The sequence below is a fragment of the Sciurus vulgaris genome, assembly GCF_902686455.1.
Source record: "Sciurus vulgaris genome assembly, chromosome: 2".
NCBI lineage: Eukaryota > Metazoa > Chordata > Mammalia > Rodentia > Sciuridae > Sciurus > Sciurus vulgaris.
In genome coordinates, this window is record NC_136462.1 from 112,955,509 (window position 1) to 112,979,739 (window position 24,231).

At 43.8% G+C, this 24,231-nt stretch overlaps 2 protein-coding genes across 12 annotated transcripts in view; one reads left to right on the top strand and one right to left on the bottom strand.

Annotated features, from left to right (window-relative positions):
• Positions 1-23,409, top strand: part of SLC24A1 (solute carrier family 24 member 1) — a 34,828-nt gene extending 11,419 nt beyond the window's left edge. Inside the window, exons 2-9 of one of the 3 annotated variants that reach the window (XM_079125648.1) lie at positions 3,107-3,160; positions 4,471-4,579; positions 8,573-8,656; positions 9,814-9,905; positions 13,455-13,919; positions 14,640-14,729; positions 15,546-15,712; positions 16,727-23,409. In XM_079125648.1, coding sequence (XP_078981774.1) covers positions 3,107-3,160; positions 4,471-4,579; positions 8,573-8,656; positions 9,814-9,905; positions 13,455-13,919; positions 14,640-14,729; positions 15,546-15,712; positions 16,727-16,976 — 1,311 coding nt within the window. In that variant the 3' untranslated portion in view covers positions 16,977-23,409. The remainder of the gene's footprint in view (positions 1-3,106; positions 3,161-4,470; positions 4,580-8,572; positions 8,657-9,813; positions 9,906-13,454; positions 13,920-14,639; positions 14,730-15,545; positions 15,713-16,726) is intronic. The other 2 variants (XM_079125650.1, XM_079125649.1) reach the window with 2 other exon arrangements.
• DENND4A (DENN domain containing 4A) overlaps positions 17,883-24,231 on the bottom strand; it is a 114,002-nt gene continuing 107,653 nt past the window's right edge. For all 9 annotated transcript variants that reach the window (XM_079125613.1, XM_079125614.1, XM_079125618.1 and 6 more), the window contains one exon: positions 17,883-23,823. In XM_079125613.1, the coding sequence (XP_078981739.1) occupies positions 23,687-23,823 (137 nt within the window). In that variant the 3' untranslated portion in view covers positions 17,883-23,686. The remainder of the gene's footprint in view (positions 23,824-24,231) is intronic.

The following is a 24,231-nucleotide window of genomic DNA, read 5'->3' on the forward strand; positions in this document are numbered from 1 at the left end:
GTGGTGTGCTTTGCTCTGAAACTCACTGTGTCTGACAGGTGGAGAATGAACTAGAAGAGGAAGAGATCAGTAGTCAGAAAGCTCTTGCAAGTCTCTGTAGGCAGGAGAGGGGAAAGACCAGGGCAAATTTGAGAATTTTCAGGAACTAGGTCTGATGGCTAATTAGTGTGGCTGTAGGGGAGAGAGAGGAATCTGGGAAGTTCTGAGTTTTCCAGTATAGGAGAACATGTGGGTCAGGGGCCGACTGTGTTTAGTGAAGGGACATAGTGAAAAGTGTGCTATCTTGAGTGTGGCCTGGGTGCAGGCAGGACAGACTGGAGACTCAGGAAATATTTGTTGAATGAATGTTTAAGAAAAGATCCCAGACTAAAATATGTGGTACAGGAAGTGTGTAATGAATGTTCTGAAGAGAAATTGCTATATCAGTGAGAGATAGAAACTGGAGGTCAGGGAGAATAAGCCTCTGAGCATCTGCCACAGTTTGCTACCTCAGGTTCCCATAAACAGCTGCAAGAGACCCATTTCTCATTCTCAGTAAGAGGTATCACAGGAGTGGGATATTTGGCTGACATGATGCTCTCATTGTTTCCTCTCTCCCTTTTCCGTTTTTTTGTGAAGAGAAGGTGAGAGTGATTAAACTGAAGAAAGAGGAGGGAGGACAGTGTGATGTGAGAGACAAATGTAGCAGTGTGTCCATGATAAGGGCATATTCAGAAGGGAGCTACTTGTCAAAACTGCTAAATGAAAACTGGGTGCAGCATCGCACACCTGCAATCCCAGCAACTTGGGAGGCTGAGACAGGAGGACTGCAAATTTGAGGTCAACCTTAGAAACTTATCAAGGCTCTCTGTCTCAAAATAAAAAATAAGGGTTGGGGATACAGTGCCTCTGGGTTTAACCCCCAGTACCAAAACAAAAACAAAAATTCTGCTGCTAAATGGACACCTTGGCCACACTCAAATACAGAGGCTCATTTATAATCAGTTGAAATGTCAATAATTTGAAAGAGAGCTACTAAAAAATACAGATTTGACTTCATTTCCTTATTTGTGCTGAAAAAAGAAGTGTGACTTAGTGAAAAACAAAAACGAAGAAAACCCCCAAACCTTGTATCAGAGACCCCTCTGAATGGAGATTAGAGCTCAGGAAGGTTCTGTCACTGTCTTTGTGAATATGAATGAGTCACGAACTTTTTCTTCATGTCAGTTTTCTCATCTATCAAAATAACAGTAATAACACTAGCTCTGTCTATGTCACAGTTTGTATTACTGATTAAGAAAATTAATGTGAAAAGCTTCAGAAACTTAGAATTGCATTCTGTGGTTAGCCATGAACCATGAACCCACAGAGTATTTGACTTGAATAAATCTGAATGGCAGAGAAGTCACTAGGGTTGTGCACCATGGGGCTAAGATCAGTCTCTGGCTCCTCTGTAGATGGAGCCAAAGGGTAGCCTGACCCTCCACATTTCTTTACCTCTAAAGATAATTCACTGGGTGAGAGTTAGACAGGATAAACAGGATATCCCAGTAATCTTACAGGTATTTCATGAAATAATTAGGGGAATTTGTTAAAATGCACAGTGCCCCCTTTATATTCAGACAGACTCTTTCTACTCTGACTCATTTGCTTGTGCGTTCATCCATTCATTCACCCATTCATTCATTCAATGATGTGTGTCCAAGCACTCAAGCCTTTCCTGTCCTTTAAAACTTCAATTCCATCTACTGCGGAAGGCTTCCTGGCCCTCCACAGCATGGCACCTTCATCTCTACCTCTCGTGTCATGAACCACGTTCTGCTTTGTTTTGCATCTGTTATATCTGTCCCAATTCCTTTCTGGATAAATAACCCATGTCCTCAAACTCTTCTATTCCTAAAGCCCATAGTATGACACTACATAAGCAGTAGGTACTCAGTAAATAAGAACTGAATGAACGAATTGGATGGGTGGGTGGGTGGCCCTGGATCAGGCACTATTTCTGTGTTTCCCGAGCTGAACAGAGAAGGAAGGGTAGCATGTCCACCTCTGGTTTGGCAGTGGAGATTGGTGGGGGAGGGAAGCAATGGAGGGTAAAGAATTACTGGGGCAACCATTAGTGATCTGCTGTCTGAAGACAGTACTGGTCACTTGGGAGTATCTACTCATTCAGTTCGCCTTTACTGAACACCTACTGTGTATAAGATACCGTGCCACCGGTAACAGAGATGATTATAAGTTCACTACATGGCAAAAAAAAAAAAAAAAAAAATTTGGAGTCTAGCTGGGTAGACAGTGCATACATGTGAAAAGTTAAATGAGTTTTTATAAAAGTTCAAATGGTATTAGAAGGTTGTGAATGAGAAGTAGCCAGCTAGTGATCCAGATGATAACTACTGTGGGCTTAATGCTTTTATTTGTCGTGAACTGCCTAGGACCGTCCCACTTCCCAGCTGGCTGCCTCAGAGTGTCCACAAGACACACAGTTGGTTTTATTATCACAACATGTGCTCCCTGTTGCTATGCAGTCTTTGAAGAGAAACATACAGTGAGCTGGACTAAGAGTGCTGGGGATGAAGGGGCCATTTGGAAAAGCTTTATACCAGACTTCACCCTGAATTTTTTGAAAAATGGATAGGATTTAGGCAGTTCAGAGGAAAGGGGATGGCATTTTAGACAGGGGAAAGAGCAGGCACCAAGGAAGAGTGGTTGGGATGGACTAGGTATATTTAGAGGACAGTGCATTTATTCATTCATTTAATATTTATTGCACTTTTGCTATGTTTGTACATACAAACAAATTGGGAAAAGTGCTTTGAAGGAAAAGAATAGGCATCTATAAAAGAGAATCATAAAAAAAAAAAAAGAGAGAGAGAGAATCATGCTTAGCAGCCTGGGAGAAGGTGGCATTTAAGTAGAGACATGAAGCTGAGAAAGGAGGGAAAGAGCTTTACAGATTCAGGGAGAGGGGGCCGTGGTACAGGCTTCAAGGGGACTGAAGACAACAGTACATCCAGGGGCAGAAAGGCAGTCAGATTGGTCCTGGAGAGAGGGAAGCAGGGAGAAAGAGAGGTCTCTCCATGACATCTGACTCCTGTGTTCTTGTGATTCCTGTTCCTGTTTGCAGCCTGACGGTGGGGCCATTGCAGGGGAGGAGCAGCAGGATAACAGGAAGCTGCAGGTGGGTGCCATAGGGAATCTGCCCAGTGGGGACGTTGCAGAGTCTCAGCATATAGCCATAGACCCAGGGCACTATGGCCCTGAGGCTGGGGAACCTGGCTGTGCTCTGACTTCCAGGGTGAGCCAGGAAGAATGTCTCCTTCAGGTGGCCTTCTGGGAGGTGTTAGCTAGTTTGGGAGCTAAATCCTGTAGGTCACAGCTGGCCTTATCATTAGCCTGCTGTATAGCTCGGGTCTCATGTTCTGCATCTGAAAAATGAATTTGGACCAGTTAAACTCAAGTCCTCGTTTTCAGTCCCAGTGTCGTATGATTGTTTAATATAAAAGCTTAAATACTGGTGGCTTTCGAATGCCCCAGAACTAAGAGGAAAATAGGAGGAGCACTGGAGGGGGGCTGGGAGGTCTGCAGTTTCTGAAAAACTATCTTACTACCTTTAGTCTATGGGGTATGTGCAAAGAATCGTGGGGAACTTGAAAGGAGATGCTGGAGCCTGAAACCTCTCCTCCCATCCAAAGAGAATCTCTAAGCTGTCGTGAAGGACTGTGTCACTGGGGCCACTAGATGGCAGAAGAGTTCAGATTGAGAGGGATGGGGCGTGGGAGAACTGGGCAAGTGTTAAAGTGTTGTCTTTGGATGTTCTGTTGCAAATCAGATAATATTTCTATGTGTGTCACTATGAATAAGTGTGCGTCACGTCTGTGTACAGTACAGATGTGTGTGTATGTGCGTGCCTATAACGGTCCCTGAGCACGAAGGTAGAAGATAAAACTGGACTAGGAATCAGAAGACCCACATGTTAGCGTGCACTCCCCGTGACCTTGGATACACCACCTAGCTTTTTTGAGTTTTTTGTTCCTTTTCTGTAGAAGGGGATCATACCCTGGCTTATCTCTGGGGGTGGGGTAATGATAAAATGCAGTCATACCCTGTGGCCTGCAGAGTTGTACCCATGGGCAGGGGGTCTGTGTGGTGTGTGAGTCAGGGTATTTCCAAGAGGGTGTACTTGTAGGGAGGTGCAAACCTTGATAAAATAGCATGCTTAATACACACGGTCTGCTCCCTGTCAAGACGTTGGGGAATTACACAGGACATAGAAGAAGCCAGTCCTGGAAGAGTTGAGGGGAGACTGAGAGAGGAAGCAGCGTGCCTCTCCTATTTGGAGATGAAGGAAGTGGGGAGCTCAGGATAAGGCTTCTGTGCTTTCTCCCTGACCTCAGTGGGATGAAGGCAGGTGAGTGAGACCCTCGTGTGGCTTCTCCCCTGGCTTGGGCAGAGTCCTACTGAGGCCTGTGTGGCTCTCCCCTTGCTCAGCTCCCAGCCCTGCTGACCCGAGGGAGCAGCTCAGCCTCTCTGCACAACAGCATCATCCGCAACACCTTCTACCAGCTCATGATCCACAGCCTGGACCCCCTGGGGGAAGGTAAGCAAGGCCTCCCCAGACCTGTGCATCTGCCCTGTGTATTCCTTCCCTCCAGAAGATGGAGAACTGGGACTGCAAATCTGAGAGGCAGTGGGTTGGGGATGGGAGGAGAGAATCAGCAAAGTGTGTGTGGTGAAAGTCAGGCAGTCTGGGAGACAAGGAAGAGGCACCGCAGGGGACTCACCAAGAGAGGTGAGTCTCTTGGAAGGTGAAGCTAAGGTCCTTGGTATACACAGCCCACTACTCACCTGCCTCTAAAATATGCCCCTTCCTGAAGGGGTTTACCTGCACTCAGGCCATGAGTGCTGTGTGCCCTGCTCTGGCCTTTGTTGGGCCTAGCTCCAGTGTCCCACAGAGTCTTTCCAGCCTGCAGTTGGCCCAGGATGACTGACCAGGGATGCTTCTGGGGGCACCTCTTCAAGGGTCCCACAGCCCAGAAGCTCTGAGTGGCATCCCCTTTGCTCTGTGTTTGACCCTGGAGTCCTGGGAAGCTTGCTAAGCCCATCCCAGTCAGGAATCCCAAAGCACGGCCTGGAAGCTGCCAGGACCACTTCTGAGGGTGGTGAGGGTAAGCAGTGTCTGAAGAGCAGCAGGGTCGATGTTGAACTTGACAAGTGATGGCGGCAGCTAAGAGTCTCACTGTACACCTTACTGAGTCCTGCCTTTGGTCTCAACCATCCCCAGAGAGCTGCCCCAGCGTGCTTCTCAGGGTCTAATGGGTACCTCTCAGGTAGTCTTCTGCTCTCCTTGGGCTCCTTCTCTGGGGCGCTGCTCCAGAACTGACAGCCCATGCAGAAGGCCCATCAGAGGAACATCAGCTGTTGGGTGAACACAGTGCTGCTGGGCAGGCGGGCTGAGGGCTGAGCTGAATATCACATGAAAGAATGACCTACCGAGTCCCAGGGAGCATTCTGACCGATTTTTCTGATTCAGGTACACATTTTAGGGGCTTAAATTTTCATCAGGCCCTTCAGACACGATATTGGGTATTAGGTGCTTAAAACAAGTACTTTGTACTGTGAAAAGCGGAGTCAGAGAAAAGGTGATGAAAGCTTTCTTAGAAATTCCTCAAGGTGGGCTGGGCTTCGGTAGACACTGTGAGAGAGTGTTAGCTCTAGAAAAACAATAGCTCCCAGGGTGCCAGAGCAGAGTCTGCAGCACCCGGCAGCCTCTGGGTGATGAGTGTTGGGGTGCACCTTGCCTGGCCCAGTGAGGGAAGCTGTGTCTCTGGGTCATGCTTGACCACTGCTGGAGGGCACAGACTCTACACAAGTCCCAGAGATAGACCCTCCTGAAAGGGGCTGCAGGGCTCTCTGCCCAGGCTACCTCTGTGACCAACAGCCACCTGCTGGCCTACTTGTCCTAACAGGATTATGTGATGATCAGGCCAGGCCGAGGTCAGAGGAGATTGATGCTAAGGAGATGATCCAGTCATGCTGGGAGGGGAGAGGGCATGTAAGGAGACAAGTGCTTGGGGAGCCAGTGACAGAGTTATCTCACTACTTGCTACTTTGTCTGTGGGTGTGGTGGGCCAGGACCCCCGAGGTGAATGACTGCAGCAGTGCCCTGGGATTCAGTCCTGCTCGGAGCCTCACCTTAACTCTGTAACCGGAGACTTGGTCCAGGAGGGACTGGGACCTCGCAGAGCCTTTGTTCCCAACACTCTCCAGATACACGTTTGTGTTTCCATATGCTGTTTTCGGATGGCCATCCAGATGTTCCAGTCCTTTCCAGGTGTTCCAACTCCCTCCACAGAGCTGATCAGTGGAAGAGTCATTTCTTGGGGCCTGAGCCTCACCTCCCTGTGAAGGGGCTTTTCTTCTCCAGGCTCACCTGCCCCTGCTGGTGATTCGCTGGGACGTGGGAGTGAGCGTCTCGGTGGGGAGAGCCCTGCTGCTGACCTGCTTTCCTCGGTAGCGTGGGAAATGAGAGGTGAGGGTGTGACGAGGATGTGAAACTTGGTTCTTCTCACCAGTCCCTGCAGCCAACAGTGAGCAGATGTTCTCAGCAACTGAACTGGAACCGAGGGAGCTCTCAGGATGACAGCTACGCTCCTCTTAATGGAAGACTGCAGTGCTTGGTTAATGTCAAGGGGCCTCTGGGGTTTTCTGGCCTCCTGCATCTCAGTCCCCAGGAGGACCCCCCGGGTGCCAGGACACTTTGAGGGACCATGGGTGTGGTGGTTTTACAGATGGAGCATATAGCCAGGGGCAGCTGCAGCTGAACCCACTCTGAGAATTTAGTAGACAGGTGGAGAGGAGGAAATTCCGGACTCGTTTAACTATTTCCTGCCCATCCCGGACCCTGGCAGAGGCTTTGATCCGCCCGGCTGCCTGGACTCCTCAGTTTCCTTGCAGTCATGGACTAGAGGATCCCCAGGTTTCCTCTGACTCAACCCCCCTGGGATGCTGGATCTTGTCAGGGCAGAGTTGTCTCCTGGGTAGGACAGCTGCCCTCAACTACTGTTGTCAATTTGTCATCATCATGTCATCGTTGTTCTAGCCAAAACTTTATGTAGTGATTTCTAGGCTGCCAGCACCTTTTAAACACATTCACGTATACATTAGTTTAATCTGTTTCATCTCTGGAAGATTTTTACAGATAAAGAATCCAAGGTACAGAGAAGTTAAGGAATCATCCACCTAGGTCCACAGCTACAGTGTGAGTGGCAAGTCTAGGATTCACACCCATGCCATCAGGCTCCAGAATCTATGCTAACATAACAATATGGGTGAAGCTAGCATTTTGCAGCAATTAAAGCACTTTTAATTTGTCTCATGGACCCTCATATCAGTACTCTGAGTGTGTCATGGTGCGGGCTTTTTAGAGAGGACTCGGGCTTAGATACACTGCTTTCCCAAGCAACCCAGTGCTCAGGGGGCAGAGCTGGAACAAACCCCATGGCACCACACTGTTCTCTCATTTGGCTTCCCCTACCCCCTCCCAAGTTGTGCAGCTGGGAGAAGGACCCTCCTGAGCTCCTGCTTCTCAGTATCTGTCACTCCTTCCTCTCCCACAGTGAAATCACATGCACGAAGTACTTTGCATCTGTCTCATGATGGTGCACAGCTGTAATCTCAGAGACTTGGGAGGCTGAGGTCAGAGGATCACAAATTTGAGGCCAACCTAAGCAACTTAGTAAGACTCTGTCTCAAAATAAAAAAAATAAAAGGGCCTGGGGTATAACTTAGTGGAAGACTGTCCCTGGATTTAGTCCCCAAAAAGGTACTTTGCACGTTACCTGGCACATGGTCTTGGAAGAGTCTTGCCCTCCCTATTTTCCCTGTCTGGGAATCAGGGCAGCACTGTTCTGCGTGTGTTGCTCTGTGGCCTTCAGCAAAGCAGGTGCACAGGATCTAGGAGGCCATGCCTGGACTCCACCTGTCTGGGGTTAAAATTGGGTGTGACCAAGAGCTTGTTAGCTGACTGGAGAGGAAAGGGTCATGAACGCGGCCACCAGTGGGCCCCTTGGAGCAGCGCGCATGAGATGCTAGCACCCTGATTTCTAGAAGATTCATGAAAAGTAAGCTGCAAAGGACCTTACTGATAATCTAGTCCAAGGGTGGCATTATTTCCCCACTCCCTGCTGATCACAGACGTGACAGATTGATTCTGGCACTTTCCTACCAACTTTGGTTTAGAATTTGTTTCCATTCATCACTTAAACAGCCATTACTTGAGCTCATAAGGGAAATAAATCCTGCTTCTTGTTTCTGAGTTCTAGTATGTACTAGAAAGGGTGTAGGCTCTGAGAGGGTGACTTGCTCAAGGTCACAGCCAGTTAGTGACAGGGCAGGGAACTTAAGACAAAAGTTTACAAATTGGGTGCTGCGAATAGGCCCAGTAGGATCAGAATTCCAACACAGCACCCCCAGGCCTGCCTTTTCCTGCTCACTTCTGCTCTGGCGGCTCAGTTGACTGTCCTAACTAAAAGGGCATGGTAGGGATGATTTTGTGGTCCCAGATGAGATATGTTTCCTTTCTTGTTCACAGCCCACACCTCCAAGGACAAGGAGGAGAACTTGAATCAGGAGGCCAGAGCCCAACCCCAGGCCAAGGCAGAAAGCAGACCAGAAGGTGAGAGGATGGCCGAACCAGGGGGTTTCTCCTGCCACCTCCGTCCCTCCTGTTGGTGGCCAGCCCAGGGCAGGGACCAAGGCTCACATCCTGGCCTCTCTGAGCCAGTCAGTCAGAGGGACAAACTGAGGCTCCCTATAGTTTGTTTCACTCTTTCTAGTATGATCTCTTTCTGGCGTATGGCTGCTGCCCGGGCGCGGCATTCTTCATTTTTCTTAGACGAGGTCAGCAAGGGAAGGTTATAGGACTCCCATTTCTTTATTTAAAAAAATATTTTTTATTTTGTAGTTGTAGATGGACAGGGTGCCTTTATTTGTTTACGTTTATGTGGTGCTAAGATGGAACCTAGTGCTTCCCATGTGCTAGGCAAGGGCTCTGCCAATGAGCTCCAGCTTTAGCCCCATGGACTCCCATTTCTTTTTTGCTAAATCTCACCTATTTCTTCTTCCTATTACTTCTACATAAGGATAGTGTTGTTAGTGATTGATACGAAACCAGCAACCCCAGGGCAGGAAGGCTCTGCTCCATGAGGGAAGGCCACCAGGGGTCCCAGAACACAGAAACCCAGCATCTGTGTGGTGACTAAGATCAGGGAAGTGGGATAGCTACTGCCATGAGGGCTTTGCACACCAGGCCTGCTTGGTGCACTCAGCGACCCTGGGAGGAAGGTAGAGCAGAATTCTTCCCGTGCTTTAGAAAAGGCTATGGAGGCTCAGAGAGGTCAAGGGAGTTGCCCAAAGTTACACAGTCAAGATGCGAGAGAGCCCAAACTATTAGCTCTCCAGACCTTCTAAGTCTCCCTCCACTCCTGTATAGCTGTTGTCTTGAAATCAGCAGGATCCTTTCCAAAGGATCAGACGCTGAGTGCTGAGAGTGCCCTCTCTGCTTGAATCGCCCAAGCTGTTCACAGAATCCTTGGCCACAATGATCAGGAAATGTCTGTGAATACTGTCCTGTCATCTGCAGGCAGCTCAGGGGATAGGGCAAGAACAGTTCACATCCTCTCATCTTACTGTTCCTACCAACAAGAAATTGCCCCAGCAAACCTTTTGAGATCATGCTGTCCTAGAGCCCTGCAGCCGCTCGTGCCAGTGCCTGCCAGCTGCCCTCAGAACCTGGGCTGCTCTTCTGACCTAACCCATGTTTATCCTTTAAAGAGGAGCCGCCAGCCAAGCTCCCTGCGGTCACGGTCACACCAGCCCCAGCTCCAGACGTCAAGGGAGATCAGGAGGAGAATCCTGGTGGTCAGGTAGGCACCAGCTTCTGCACAGGTAGAGGGATTTAAGAAACCCAGGGAAAGACTCTGTGGCCAAAAATAGTTCGTTCCTGAAGGTCTGAAATTCTATTTGAGTTTCATTCTTCTGGAGTAAGCATTGCCCTTTTTCTGAAGTCACTTGAAAACAACAAAGACCTCATGGAGCTGATAAATTTACCGTTAGCATCTCAATATGAGTGAGGGAATTTGTACAAGACTGTACTGTGGACTGCCACATGCTGTAAGAACATAAGAACTGTGAGTGAGTTTATTGGCAACTAGGGAACAGCGAGACCAGGTGGCTCCAGACCAATAGACATCTTGGAATGCCGTGGGAATGCTGTCGGGTAAAGGCCTGGGGAACTTTGAGGCTCCTCACTCCTTGTGCACCTGGCCAGGCACTTCGGCCTCAGCTGCAGGGCCTTGCATCCTGACACTGCTCTGTCTTTACAACTCTTCTTCCACCATGCTCTGACCAAACTGAATTTCTTGTCTCCATGTTTTTCTACGCCCCACATTGGCTCACATGGCTTCCTCTCCCTAGAATGCCATTCCCCCTCCATCTTCAGATAGCCTCATCTTGCCCACCCTTCCAGGCCCAGTTGTAAATACCTCCTTTACTAGGAAGATTCCTCGATGCCCCCAAATCTGAATGTGCATGGTGCTGTGCGCCTGTCTTGGGCTCTTATCATTGCCTCCCTTTTATTTTGGGTCTTTTTTAGCTCCTACTAGTGGTGAGGTTACTGAAGGCAGGATCCGAGTCTGAGTCTTCCGTCTCTACTAGGAGGGAAACATAATGCCTGGCACCGAGCTATGCTCAATATAGGTCGACAGACAGACAGTAAATACATATTGATTGCAAGTTCCATCTGTTTTCCTATTCAGCACCCAAAAGCACTCACTTATATCTCATTCATAATCCAGCAATTTAGGGCTCAGCATCTCATGAATGTTCCAAGAGGCCCATTATGGTCAGCTTAAGTAAAAAGGATTGAGGGCACAGAGGTGTCTCTGGAACCTCAGAGCAGGAAGCCATGCTTGGAGTTGGGCAAGGTGTCGCAGGCCTATAATCCCAGCTACTGGGGAGACTGAGGCAGGAGAATTGCAAATTCAAGGCCAGTCTGGACAGTTTAGCAAGAACTTGTCTCAGAAAATTAAAAGGGCTGAGGATGCAGCCCAGAGGTAGGGTACTTACTTAGCATGTGTAAAGCCCTGTTTTTAATCCCCAGCCCTGCAGAGGGTGGGGGGGCAGGAAAAGTGAAACTTGGTCTCACAAGGAGCTCGGCCTAGTGGCTTCTCACTCCATTTTCTTCCCTCCCTCATGTTCCCTCTGTGCCCATGCTCTGTCTTGGTAGCCTGGCTTTGTTTTCCTTGTTAGCCCATTACCTTAAACCATCACCCCAGTTCTCTAGTCCACAGCAGTGACAGGGTCCCAGTCTTTAAGATCAACCCAGGTGCCAGAACAGGGATCCAGTTTGTATCCAGTCAGCTATGGTCAGGAAGTAGTGGGGCACCTTGACTCCAACATGGAAGAAGGGGGCCACCAGTTCATTGGGGGCTATTGGGTTGAAAGACCTCAGAGAAGAGGGCTGCTCAGACAGTCCCATACCTATTGATTGAAATGACTAATTTCTTCCAGGAAGTCTTTTTCCTCTGATGGGAGTAGGAGGGCTGGAATTATTTGGAATTATTTCAGACGAAAATCTTCTCCATTCCTAATTTAAAGCACAGACCTCACCAGGTGACAATTGACTTCTTTACCAAAGGTTCTCAACCCTGGTTGCATAATGGAATAATCTGGGGGAAGCTCAAAAAATTTCCCAGGTCCCTCCTTCAACCAATTAAGTCAGAACAGATCGGGTGAGTCCTTGGATGTCAATGGTTTTAAAAACCTCCAACTGATTTTAATATGCAGCAGAGTTGAGAATTACTGAACATCCTTTGGAGTTCCCAGTATTGTGACATTTGCTACAGAGGACATAGATACAAAGCCCAGGTCTTTGAAGGGACAGGACTAGCATTTTATAGGTTAGGTTGGGGACTTAATCTGAGGACCCTTAGAATCAGTGGCTTTTAGTGTGGAGACAGTTCATGGTTCCCAAACACTGCTCTGTAGATGAATGTATTAGCACTTGTGAAAATGTCAGACACAGATTATTGGTACCCAGTTCCAGAGATTCTAATTCAGTTGGTACCTGTAGAACCAGGAAAATTTTTTTTTTTTTTTTTTTTTTTTTTTTTTTTTTTGTGGTACCAGGGATTTAACTCAGGGCTGCTTAAGCACTGAACCACACCCCCAGCCTTTTTAACATTTTATTTTAGAGACAGGGTCTCATTAAGTTGGTTAGGGCCTCACTAAGTTGCTGAGGCTGGCTTTGAACTCACAATCCTCCTGCCTTAGCTTCCTGAGCTGCTGGGAAAACTGTATTTCTAATCTGCTCCCCAGGATACCAGGTTGGGAGCCAGAAGTCTCATTCAGCCTGACAATTATAAAGAAGAGTAGCTTGGTGGCTAAGAGGTCAAGAATTGGACTACGCATATTCAGATTCCAACTATATCACTCACAGAAACCTGTAGACCGTGGGCAAGTTTGTCTTTGCCTCAGTTTCTCCATCTGTAAGATGGATATGATTCTACTTATGTCATGAATTGACTCATGAAATATAGTAAATCCTAGGTATTATTATTAAACCATTTACTATGGTGCCTGGCACATAAAAATGTGCAATGAGTTGGGTGTGGTGGCACATACCTGTATTCTCAGCAACTCGGGAAACAGAGATAGGATTGTAAGTTTGAGGCCAGCCTCAGCAACTTAGTGAGACCCTATCTCAAAACAAAAAATAAAAAGGGCTGGGGATGTAGCTGAGTGGTAAAGCAGTCCTGGGTTACATCCCCAGTACCGAAAAAAGAAAAAAAAGCAATAAATAGGTAACATATAAAGTAAGATAATAATTCAGGAGTTTTAGTAGACTCTATAATGTGTTGTAATCACCAAGGATATCATGCTATACACCACATGGGCAGCATTAATAGAGGCCCAGTGACAAGGGAGGTAGTAGTCTTGTTCCACTCTACGCATGTTCTGCATTCAATTTTGGAGGCCCGCCTCTTAGGGTATAGCTAAATGGAATGAATTCATCAAGATGTGGAGCAGTCCGTAGGCCATGGCATGGGGGGATGATAGAAAAACCTGGGGATCTTTAAACCTGGGAAGAGAGCCATCTTGTGGAAGGGTACTAGGCTTGCTCTGTATGGCTCCATGCAGAGGGGGTGGGGGTGTGGAACTTTGATGTAAACATGAGCTTCAAATCAATCAGAGCTGTCAAAGATGGCAGAAGCTGTTTCAGGTGGTAAATTCTCCATCACTGGACAACCATGGGTAGGGATGTTGTCATGGGGATTTTGCTGAATAATTGCTCTAGTTTCTTCCTACTTAAGTGTTCAGACGCAGCCTGAGAAGAAAAACAACATGGGGAGAAACTGGGAAGGAGAACAAGCAGAGCACTCACCACACGTTAACCTGTTGGCTTTGGATTGCAGGAAGGTGCGGCTGGAGCTGAGAACACAGGTGAAATGACAGGGGAAGAGGGTAAAGCTCCTGGTGAACACGGAACTAAGGAAAGCGAAGGTCAGGGCAAAACTGAAGCAGGAGGAAAAGAAGATGAACACAAAGATGGAGGTGAAAACCGAGAAGATGGTGACATGAAAGGTGACAAAGGTGAAACTGGAGCCCAGGACGTCAATGCTGAAAATCAAGATGAAGCCAAAAATGAGGAGAAAGGTGCAGATGGTGAAGGGGGAAGTGATGGAAGTGATAGTGAAGAGGAGGATGAGGATGAGGATGAGGATGAGGATGATGATGAGGAGGAGGAAGAGGAGGAGGAGGGAAAGGAAGAGCCTCTGTCCCTGGACTGGCCTGAGACCAGGCAGAAGCAGGCCGTTTACCTCTTCCTCCTGCCCATCGTGTTCCCACTGTGGCTGACGGTGCCTGATGTCCGTAGGCAGGTGAGTGCCCAGCTGTACCTCAGGCTGCCTGTCCCCAGGGAGGCTGTGAGGCCTCTGGTGCCCAGGGTTCATATTCAAGGGGAGGTAGAGGTTGGCAGGGCTCCACCACTGCAAGGATGTGGGACGTGATAGCAGCTCTGGAAGGGGACCATGCCGGGGGGACATACCACTGGGAATGGGGTTCCCTAGACTTCACATGTGCCTTCTGTCCCTCACAAGCAGTGTAAGTAGTGTGAACTAGTCTCTTCTTGATTCCTGTTTCTTGATTTTAATTTGGAAATGATGCCACTATACCATATTTCAAAGAGATTTTCTGAAAACCCAGGGTGGATACTGCTATTTCTACCCTGCATTTCTATTGTAGGGAAAGACCTGATTAAGATACTCTATACTCAAACGTGGTCCATTTTGTGTCTCTGGGTCCAGAGAGGAGGGGGCAGGTGAGATTGCAGAAGCCAAACCAAATGTCTGGATGGATCTGGATCTAGGATAAGCAAACAGCTCTCTTGAGTTTGTTGAGTGCCTTCCTGGCTGGACTCGCCTGCAATCACCTCCTTGCCCATCCATCTCACGGCACTCACTGGAGACAATGACTCAGCTCTCCTCTGGTCTCCAGATCCTCCCATCTCTTCCACCAGGCCTTGGCACTGATCCTGGGGCTCCCTCAGGAGGGCTGAAGACCTTTAGCCTCTGCCACTTTTTCTCTTCCTTTTAAAACAGGAGTCTAAAAAGTTTTTTGTTATCACCTTCCTGGGATCCATCGTTTGGATAGCCATGTTCTCATACTTCATGGTGTGGTGGGCTCACCAGGTGAGTGAACGGCAGCAACTCCAGCCTTGCATCAGCAGGTCCCAAGGGCACTTTTCCCCCTTAAGAAGAATTTCCAGTACCCAGGGAATATCAAGGAATAAGTGAATTTATGTAGTTTCTAGAAGTTCAAAAGTACAGGCATTTTATTGTGGTGAGCACAGAGCTTTTGTCTCACAAGGTATTCATATGTAGCACGACCCAGAAGCCTTTCCATTCCAGCGAGCATGTCTTATTCCCTACTTATTCCCTACTTTTTCTGTGAAGAAGCACACACCTCTCCACCTGGTGAAATCCCACACACTCCGACAGCCAGCTCAGTTTTGCTGGCTGTCTGGCTTCTTACCAGTCTCTCTCTCTGTGCACCCAGGGCTTTTCTATTCTGCCTGGAATAGCTCTCACAGAGCTGTAAATGTTTACAAGCTTTTTTCCTCTCACTCGGCTGAGAATGGGGCATGTGCAATACTCCCATTTGCGGCCTCTAACTTGATTCCTGGCACAGGGCAGGAGTCTGTTTTCTGGAAATGCTTATGAACAGATTTTTGGAGAAGCAGTCCTTGGGGCAAGGCAGAAGTATTATAGTTGGAGTGACAGTGAGGGCAGATCTGGTATCAGACTTCCAGGTCAATTCACAGAAGGGCGGTATGGTTCCCTGCAGCCTGGAGCAGGGGCCACCCAGCCCTCTCAGGCAAGGGTGTGTACTGAGCTCCTCCAGGTGCACTCCCCCTGCACAGGGTAGTACGGGGTGGGCGCTGAGAAGGGTCTGCGGGTTTTCATGGGCTCTTGCCATGGATTCTCATTACTGTTGCTGTTTACCAGGTTGGTGAAACAATAGGGATTTCTGAAGAGATTATGGGCTTGACAATCCTAGCAGCAGGCACGTCAATTCCTGACCTCATCACCAGTGTGATTGTTGCTCGGAAAGGCCTGGGAGACATGGCAGTATCAAGCTCAGTGGGCAGTAACATATTTGATATCACTGTTGGGTGAGTGGCAATGTTACTTTCCAAGGCACGTTAAGTAAAACTGGAAAACGCTGCAAGGCTGTGAGCTGGTTTTCTGCTTCATTCATTATACATGGAATAAAAGCATTTACGGTTGTTAAGTTTCTGCAAGGCAGCAAAGTATCCTCCCTTCATCATCACAGAGGGCCGGTTAACAGAACTTTAATGCTGTCAGAAATGTAACTGACTAGAATTGACAGATGAATTGAAAAGTGAAGCTCAGTCCATTCCATTACAAATACAGTCAAATACAAATATAGGAGTTCACAGAGGAGGGGTTGGAAGGAAACATTTCACTTCTCGATATTCCAGCTTGTTCACATTTGGGTTCCTGCTAGCTCACAGGCTCTAAAAAAGCATTCTGTATAAACAAGCAACTGCTTCCTTCTCCTGTTTCCATCCTCTTCCCTGTCCTCCTGACCTTATCAGAGCAGAGGGTTATTTTCATTTCCCCAATCCTGTCCTGGAAGTGGTTCCCTTTAATTTGAATTGTGGAGTGCTTGCCTAGCAGGCACGAGGCCCTGGGTTTGATCCTAGAACATCTGTATACATATGTACATAGAAATAAATTCAGTGTGTATGTGCATATTGTGAAGGAGTGGCAGATGGTGGTAAAGAGGCATAGGAGAGCCCCCTAAAGAATTTAAAGAAACTTTATTATCCTGATGCAGGTTTTAGTCATAAAAATTTAGAGATTCAACTGATCTGGTTAGTCCTATAGAAGTTATAAAGCATGCAGGAAAGAAAAAAAGTTCTGACTCGGAGTACCTGTTTTAATCCAGGCTCTCCCAATCATTAGCTGTGAACTGTTGGACAAGCACTTTAATTTCCTCAAACCTTAGTTTCCTCACTTTGAAGTGGGGCTAATAATTTTGGCTCTATTTCATAGTTTATGTGTGGAAAAAATAAGTGCTTAGTAAACTGTAAAATACTAATTAGGTATATGGAATTATTATAAAAACTAAGAATATTCACAGTATTTCTTTAATTTTTCAGCTTGCCTGTTCCTTGGCTGCTTTTCTCTCTTATCAATGGATTACAGCCTGTGCCAGTCAGCAGCAATGGCTTGTTTTGTGCAATTGTTTTGCTTTTTCTCATGCTCCTGTTTGTGATCTCTTCAATTGCATCATGCAAATGGAGAATGAACAAGATTCTGGGCTTCACAATGTTCCTTCTTTACTTTGTATTTCTGATAATCAGTGTGATGTTAGAAGATCGAATCATATCCTGTCCCGTGTCTATCTGAGTCAGTCACTGTGTTCACAATGAACATAGGTGAGAAAGTTGTGCCAGAAGTTGTTGTACCTCGTTACATTATTGACAGAATGAACATGATGGAGGAGTGAACTGCGTAGCCTAGAGTTTCTGATGTGAATGTGGTTTGGGACTGAGACTTATCCTTGCAGCTCATTGTGGGTCAAGGCCCTCACCTCTGGAGGAGTGGAGTCACCTCTTTCTCAGGAAGACATATGTCTCGTGGAGACTGCAGAAGGACCCCCGAAACCAGAATGTCTTCTGAATTAAAGAACTGTGGATTAGGGTTGGGATATGCAGAGCAAAAATAAGAAAATCTCCCTTGCTCATAATTCCCTGATCATTCCTGAAGAGTCACTGGTCCAAAGATGCAGATGGGGGTCTACATCTCACTCTCTTGGCTCTGCCCTAAGCACACACTACAGTTTGCCGTGTCCCCTTTTTCTGTTCAGATGTGAAGTTTTATCAGGCTTGCAGTCATTATATATTCAGTTACTGAGTTTAAGGAGCTAAGGCTACAGGGAAAAATAACAGAAATCAATTCTCACTCTACATCATAGTCCAGTAAAATGTTCACCAGTATTTTCTAGTGTTAAAGGAAAACATTAGCTTTTATTGTTACAGTCTGAAAAGTGAAATTAAAACAGGAAGCAGCCTGAGAAATGAAAACTTATAATTTGCTCTTGAATTAGGAGGAGTGGAGATTCCAGAAGGAAAACTACTTTAAGGGCTATTTAAAAATATGTACTTATTAGAAAACCCAAATTTCAGTTATCTCCATCAGTGGTCACCTTGAGGGGTTGACAATCAACTGCCCTGGTTCTGCCCCTTCAGTATGTTTTACAGTGATAATGGCCACTAATGAGTGAAAAGGGATGTAATTTTTTTTGGTCGGGGGGGGGGGACTGGGGTACTAGGGATTGAACCCAGGGGTTCTTACCCACTGATCCACATCCTCAGCCCTTTTTAATATTTTATTTAAAGACAAGGTCTCACTGAGTCACTTAGGGCTTTGCTAAGTTGCTGAGGCTGGTTTTGAACTTGCCATTCTCCTGTTTCATCCTCCCAAGCTGCTGGGATTATAGGTGTGTGCCACTGCGCTAGGCAAGGGATATAATTTTAAGAGCCCAAAGTCAGTATAAAGTAAGAGACCCAGTGGCACAATGCTATTTTTTGTGTGTCAGCCTAGATAGGATCATAAGGCTAGACTGGTTTCTTGCATGGTTCACAAGTGGATCTTAAGGCAATTACCAAGGGGAAATACTTGACACAATAACATGTTGTAACTAATATAAAGGACACTTGTATTTTTAAAAATTTTGTGGTTAAATGTCTTATGTGGAATTTGATATGCTTGTATATTAAAGTACTGGTTACTGCTTTTACTAGCATGGTTAAGGGACATGTTAGAAATAATTTTATCTTACTGGTTTCAGAGCAAAAGGAGCTTGAGTGACAGTAGATTATGATGGGAAATATGGATTCAATTACAAACAGGAGAAATGATTCACTAAAGAAGACAGCAGGACAGATGAGATGTGGGGAAAAAAGATAAATTATTTTGGTGCAGGAGGGCTAAGGTGTTCAAAACACTTCATTTTTTAAGATGAGCTGGTTCATGTAATTAATTGCTTCACTACTTCGGGATTGCCATGATTTGGAAGTAATTTTTATTAAATTTCAATAAAAATTATGAGTTCCAGTGGTATTTTGTTTTACAGACATAGACAGGCTCATTCCTCTCTTAAGATCATATAGTCAGAATGCTCAAGAGAAGACTAGTGAATATGAAATTGTATTCAAACTCTATATTCTTAAATTAATTAACCTCATTCTTGATGGGGCCACACTGTGGATTCTCCATATGCCAGTCCCAGGAATAGGAAGGGACATCCCAATACCAAAATTCTGGGTGCCAACCTGGTGTCTGCAGCCAAGACCAGCAAACCTTAAGGAAGTCATCTCCTCAATGACAGCCTGGATCTGATGTTCTTCATCAGACTGAATGAGGAGTGACGAACAGTGAAATGTATTACAATTAAGTGCTGAGATAGCCATTTAATAATTAAAATGAACTCCAATTACCTAATTATCTTTTCCTAGTTTGCTGAACTTCTGGCATCCCTCTGCCTACAAAGAAAGTTCTGATCATTTCACATTATGACAGAAAAGGACAAGTTACGAGAAATGAAATTTGGACCTTGGAAGATGAGTAGGAATTCACTGGGGGAGAGAAAGAAGATTCTAGGGAGATGAAAAACTTAGGTAGCTTCTAAAAGAACAATTTGTTAGGCTTGGAAATTAAAATTTCTGTTCATACATTTACAAATATTCAACTGAATAAAAATCATACTTTTTAAGAAAGTACCATCTTAAAATGTCAAGACAATATTGAAATGATCCTCTCATTTGATAGGCAAATGATCTGTATAGTTACCTGGGACAAATTCTGGGTCATTCATTCAGCCTAGAAAGTCTAAGGGGTCCTGCATGAGTGTCTGAACAGGAAGACAGTGGCTGCATGATGGCTTCTTCACACCCCTTAGAGTTGCATTTCCTTGATGGTTCTGGCAATAGGTTTTTGAGTCAGATTTCTAAAAATGTGAAATTCTTCCTAATTAAATGGATTGGGATTCTATATGTAAATGAAAAAAGGAATTAATTTCAAATATTTGAAAATTGGTATGTGTTTAAGTGGTTACTATACATTTGAACATTATATATCATGAAGAGATCTGAAAAAAGTTCTATCAAATTAGAGACTTGATTTTTCTTATAATACACTGCCTATATCAGAATTATTATTTGTTTAAATATTGAGTACCAAAGGGGGTGGAACTGGGAATTTAATATTTAGGGCACAGCCTGGTAGATAAATGGAGATGACTGGTTGGCTTTCAATGCCAATAAATATCCTTGGCTCTGATCCCTTTCTTGTGGGAGGGCTGCCCTGCAGATGCAGCCTGCAATGTGTTCTGTGACTGGTTGTTAGAAAAGATGCAAAGAGAGGGCTCATAAGAATGTCTGATCATCCCCAGGGGATCACCAGGGCCTGGCAGGATACCCTGGGCCAAGTCTGCCTATACAATTGAAGGCACATTCTAATCTTCAGGTCCTTTGCTATGATAAAACAAAATCTAGAGGATTTCATTTATAGAATAGTCTTATCAGTTGCTCCAATGAATTTTATTACAGTATCACATTTGATAAGAAAAAAATTTAAATACAAAAGGAGGAAGCCATCCAAAGGAACAGCAAATTGTGGAAAGGCAGTAATAACTTTATCAGAAATCTGTTACCATTTCAGAGTATAAGCACAAGCACACAGATTTTTGGAAATCAGAGAAGAAAATTCCTTGTTGATTAGTGTACTGTTATTTTAGTAAAAAAATAATTTAGCCAGCAAATGTGCTTTCTTTGAAGCCAGAGGAGGAAGGTAGTATGAAGGAATGATAAGACACCAGGTACTAAGGATATTAAAGTAACTTGGTATACAATTACTAGAGTTCAACTCTTAAATAAAGTTTAGTGCTTTAACAGAGCAGGAGCATGCGCACTCTGGCATGATGGCCAAGGACCCTCTCAGAGAGGCAGCCTGCTCTTTCCCTATTTGTCTGAGATAAAGTGCCTTATAGTAGCTTTTAAGTTCTAGTGGAAAAAATAAAAATAAAGCTGAAGTACTTACTGCATATTACCAAATAAATATTTTCTTTCCACAAAATACAACATAATTTCTATATAGAATCAGCCAACACTTGTTAGTTGCACTAAAGTATAATAAAAATTATCAGCACAAAGTAAAAATAAGTATTCACTGCCTAAAATATTGAACCAACATTTTCCAGGGTTATTTTTCTACATAGGAAAATGGGGAGATATATTAGAAAATCTTATGATACAATAAGCTGGTAGTTTTAGGGCTTTAAAGGAAAAAACTCCAGAAAAGTCAGAAAAAGGATAAATCAGAAGATGAATAGCTGCATAATTCCCTGTCTGGTAAGAGAAGGAAAAATCTGAAGATCTAAAATACAATATAAAATACAATTGTGTGACAATCAAATATAATGAGAGTAATAAACAGATTATACTAGCACAAAGCATGGTTTATTTTCCATAATTTAAACATATAAACAAAACTAAGAGTAAGAAAATAAGAGATTAACAGTAAAAGGGCATCTCTGTCCACCATGATTGGCCATGATTCTCTTAAACGTACAGTCAACAGAAAACTGAAAAAGTTTGTACAGTTATTTTAAAGGATGTTCCCTATTTCAATTTTCTTTGGAGCAGGGTTTACCATTTTCTATTCATGTTTTATTTTTAAAGACTGACTTTCTGCAATAATAATCCCTAGGGATTAAAAGTAGGGGAAATAAAAATTTATCTAAAAGTAGAAACAAAATCAGAGTGGGGGGAGGAGAGAAAAATTATATTCACTTTTTCAAACGAGTTTGAACTATAAAGAATGGGCTCTGCCTCACTCCTTTCTGTCAAGATATTTGAAATCTATAAACTATGATTCCTTCATATTACTGATATTACAGAAAAAGTAAACAATAGTGTGCAAGTGTTCTTAGAAGAGAATAAAAACAAACAACGAAAACCTGAAGAGAATGAACCTCAAAATTCTGTTTGGAGGGATGTTTACTACCAACATCAAAGCCTCCTCTATCAAATGTCTCTGTCAGTTGACAACTTTCAAATGATTTAAAGAACCATAAGATTCAAGTAGAAAGTGAAGCTTGGATTTCAATAGCAAAGAAGAATAAAACTGGAGTGGTGTTTACAAAGGAGAGGCAGCTGGGCATCATGGCACATGTCTATAATCTCACTATAATCCCAGCAACCTAAGAGGCTGAAGCAAGAGGATTGCAAGTTTAAGGTCAGACTCAGCAATTTAATGAGATCATAAGCAACTTAGCGAGACCGTGTCTCAAAATAAAAACTAAAAAAGGGGCTAGGAATGTGGCTCAGAGGTAAAGTGCCCCTGGGTTCAATCCCAGTAACAAAGAAAGACAACAAAAAACCAACAATAAAAGGAAGGCAGATATATGTATAGCACCAGATTTTTCAAGTAAGCAAGCTCAGTCTCAAACTAACTGAACTGAAGTTTTGCATTTTTAAACTCCATTATTTGTCAGAGTACAAAAGCAATGAAATGTTTTAGCTTGGTGCTATTCATTAATGGCATGAGATCAAAAGGTGGTTTTTCTGTGGTTGATATAAGTCTCGGGACTCCAAGATGTTTCAAAGTATCATGAACTCTACTGGCTTTACACATCCAATTTAGGACCATCCACTTTTCTTCTTTAAAACTGACCAGAAACTTCCTTCATTAATGACAATCTATGCAAATATGTACAGGCGCATATTGAAAAAAATTATAAATAATTCTAACAGCCAAAGGATGCTTTTTCCTTACCAGAAATTACCCAAAGAAAGAGATACTAGAAATAATGTGGCTAAAAATATATTTTCAAAAGTCAATTTAATACTCATGGTATTTAAACAGTCAATTTATTATTGTCTAATTTCTGGCTATTTCTGCATTTTAGATTCCACATACTTCAGATTCTGATGTTGGTTGAAAAGCTAAGTTCCTCAATATGGGAAATTCTACCTGGCTGTACTTTTAGAGGGTTATTATTTTTCTACTGTTGAAAAAATACTTTGAATATTTATATATAGTATTAACAGAATACCCTAGTAATTCATACTTCAGATAAATATTTTATAGTACAATTTACATCATACCCAATATTTTAGATATTAAAATAAGATAAAATTTGGAATAGTCAATTGTCTTGTCATATTTCCCAATATAAGTTTTCATGTAGAATATTAAAATTTAAGTTCATATTTGCATTGTGAGCCACTTTCTCTGTGTCCTGTATGTATCTAACAGCAATAAAAGAGATTCTGGAACCGTGGTCTGGTGACTCTCTGCTCAGTGAGTCAGTCTGGGCAGTGCAAACCATCCTTGCCAGGACACACTCACTGTAGTCAGGCCTACGGTGCTAACATGCAATCCTAGTAGGACACTGACCTAGTACTAACATTTTAAAATTCAATTTTCCCAAGTAATAAAAAATATATATATAGATATACATATAGAGATCTGCAGCTGTACTAATTACCTCAAATAATAGCAGACAAGGAAAATAAACACTTCATAAGTTTAAGTTCATTTTAACTTTGCTATATTAAATTTAAAAATTAAAAAAATATCAACTTACTATAAACAATTTAAAATATGTATAATACAACTTCATGGTCAAAACATTTGAACAGTCTATGAAAACAAGAGATACTTTAATCTTACATTTCTGTTTAGGTTCCATACATGATTTTTCTATCTGTCTCTTCCAAGAGAAATCATAAGACAGTTGTCATATTTTATGGCAACCAATTTCGTTAAGGGATTTTCTCGTTGCAAAAATACTTAATTACTTATTACAGGAAGTTAAAGAGAAAAGAAATGGGAAACAAAGTGGTTCTCTCCCTATTTGTTACTAACCTCTTCTGAAAACATTTAGTACAGAAGCTCTCTGAACTTTCCCCAACCATTTACAGTTGCAATCTCAAAAACTGAAGAGCAAAATGTTTAGAGTCTAAAAGTGAAATTACTTTGTACAATAACTATACAATATATATTGAATGTACACACACACATCCACCCACCCACCCACAGACACACACATCTTATAGATAAGGTTCTCCAAAGGTTTTTCGACATTCCATCACTCCCGTACTTGGTGGTCTATCACAGTTGTGTGTACTCTTGACTTGACTAGGTGTGAGACGATCATATGCCATCTTGTACTCTTTGTCAAATGCATCTGCGAAAATTCATAAACAAATAAAGCTATAAAAAACTTGTCTGACATGGACAACAATCAAGTTTCTATGATACTACAGAACCACAGAATTAGGGGCTAGGAAGGAATCTGAATTAGAGGCTAAGAAGGAATCTCTAGGACATTTCTGTTATCTGAAGTACCAACAATTTCAAGGTTAGAGCTCTCAGAAGACCTGAGAGTCCATAGTATTTTAGAGCTGGATTGCATGGACCAGTTTTAATTTTACCAAGCACAAAAAGTTTAAAATAAAATATCATACACAATTTTTTGTGTCTTGCTTTTCATTCTCAGTAAATGGTAATAATAAGTAATGGTATTTTCCCATCAGAACTGAGAAAAAAAAATCATCCATATTTTCTTAACTTTTTCATTTTTTATATTTAATTT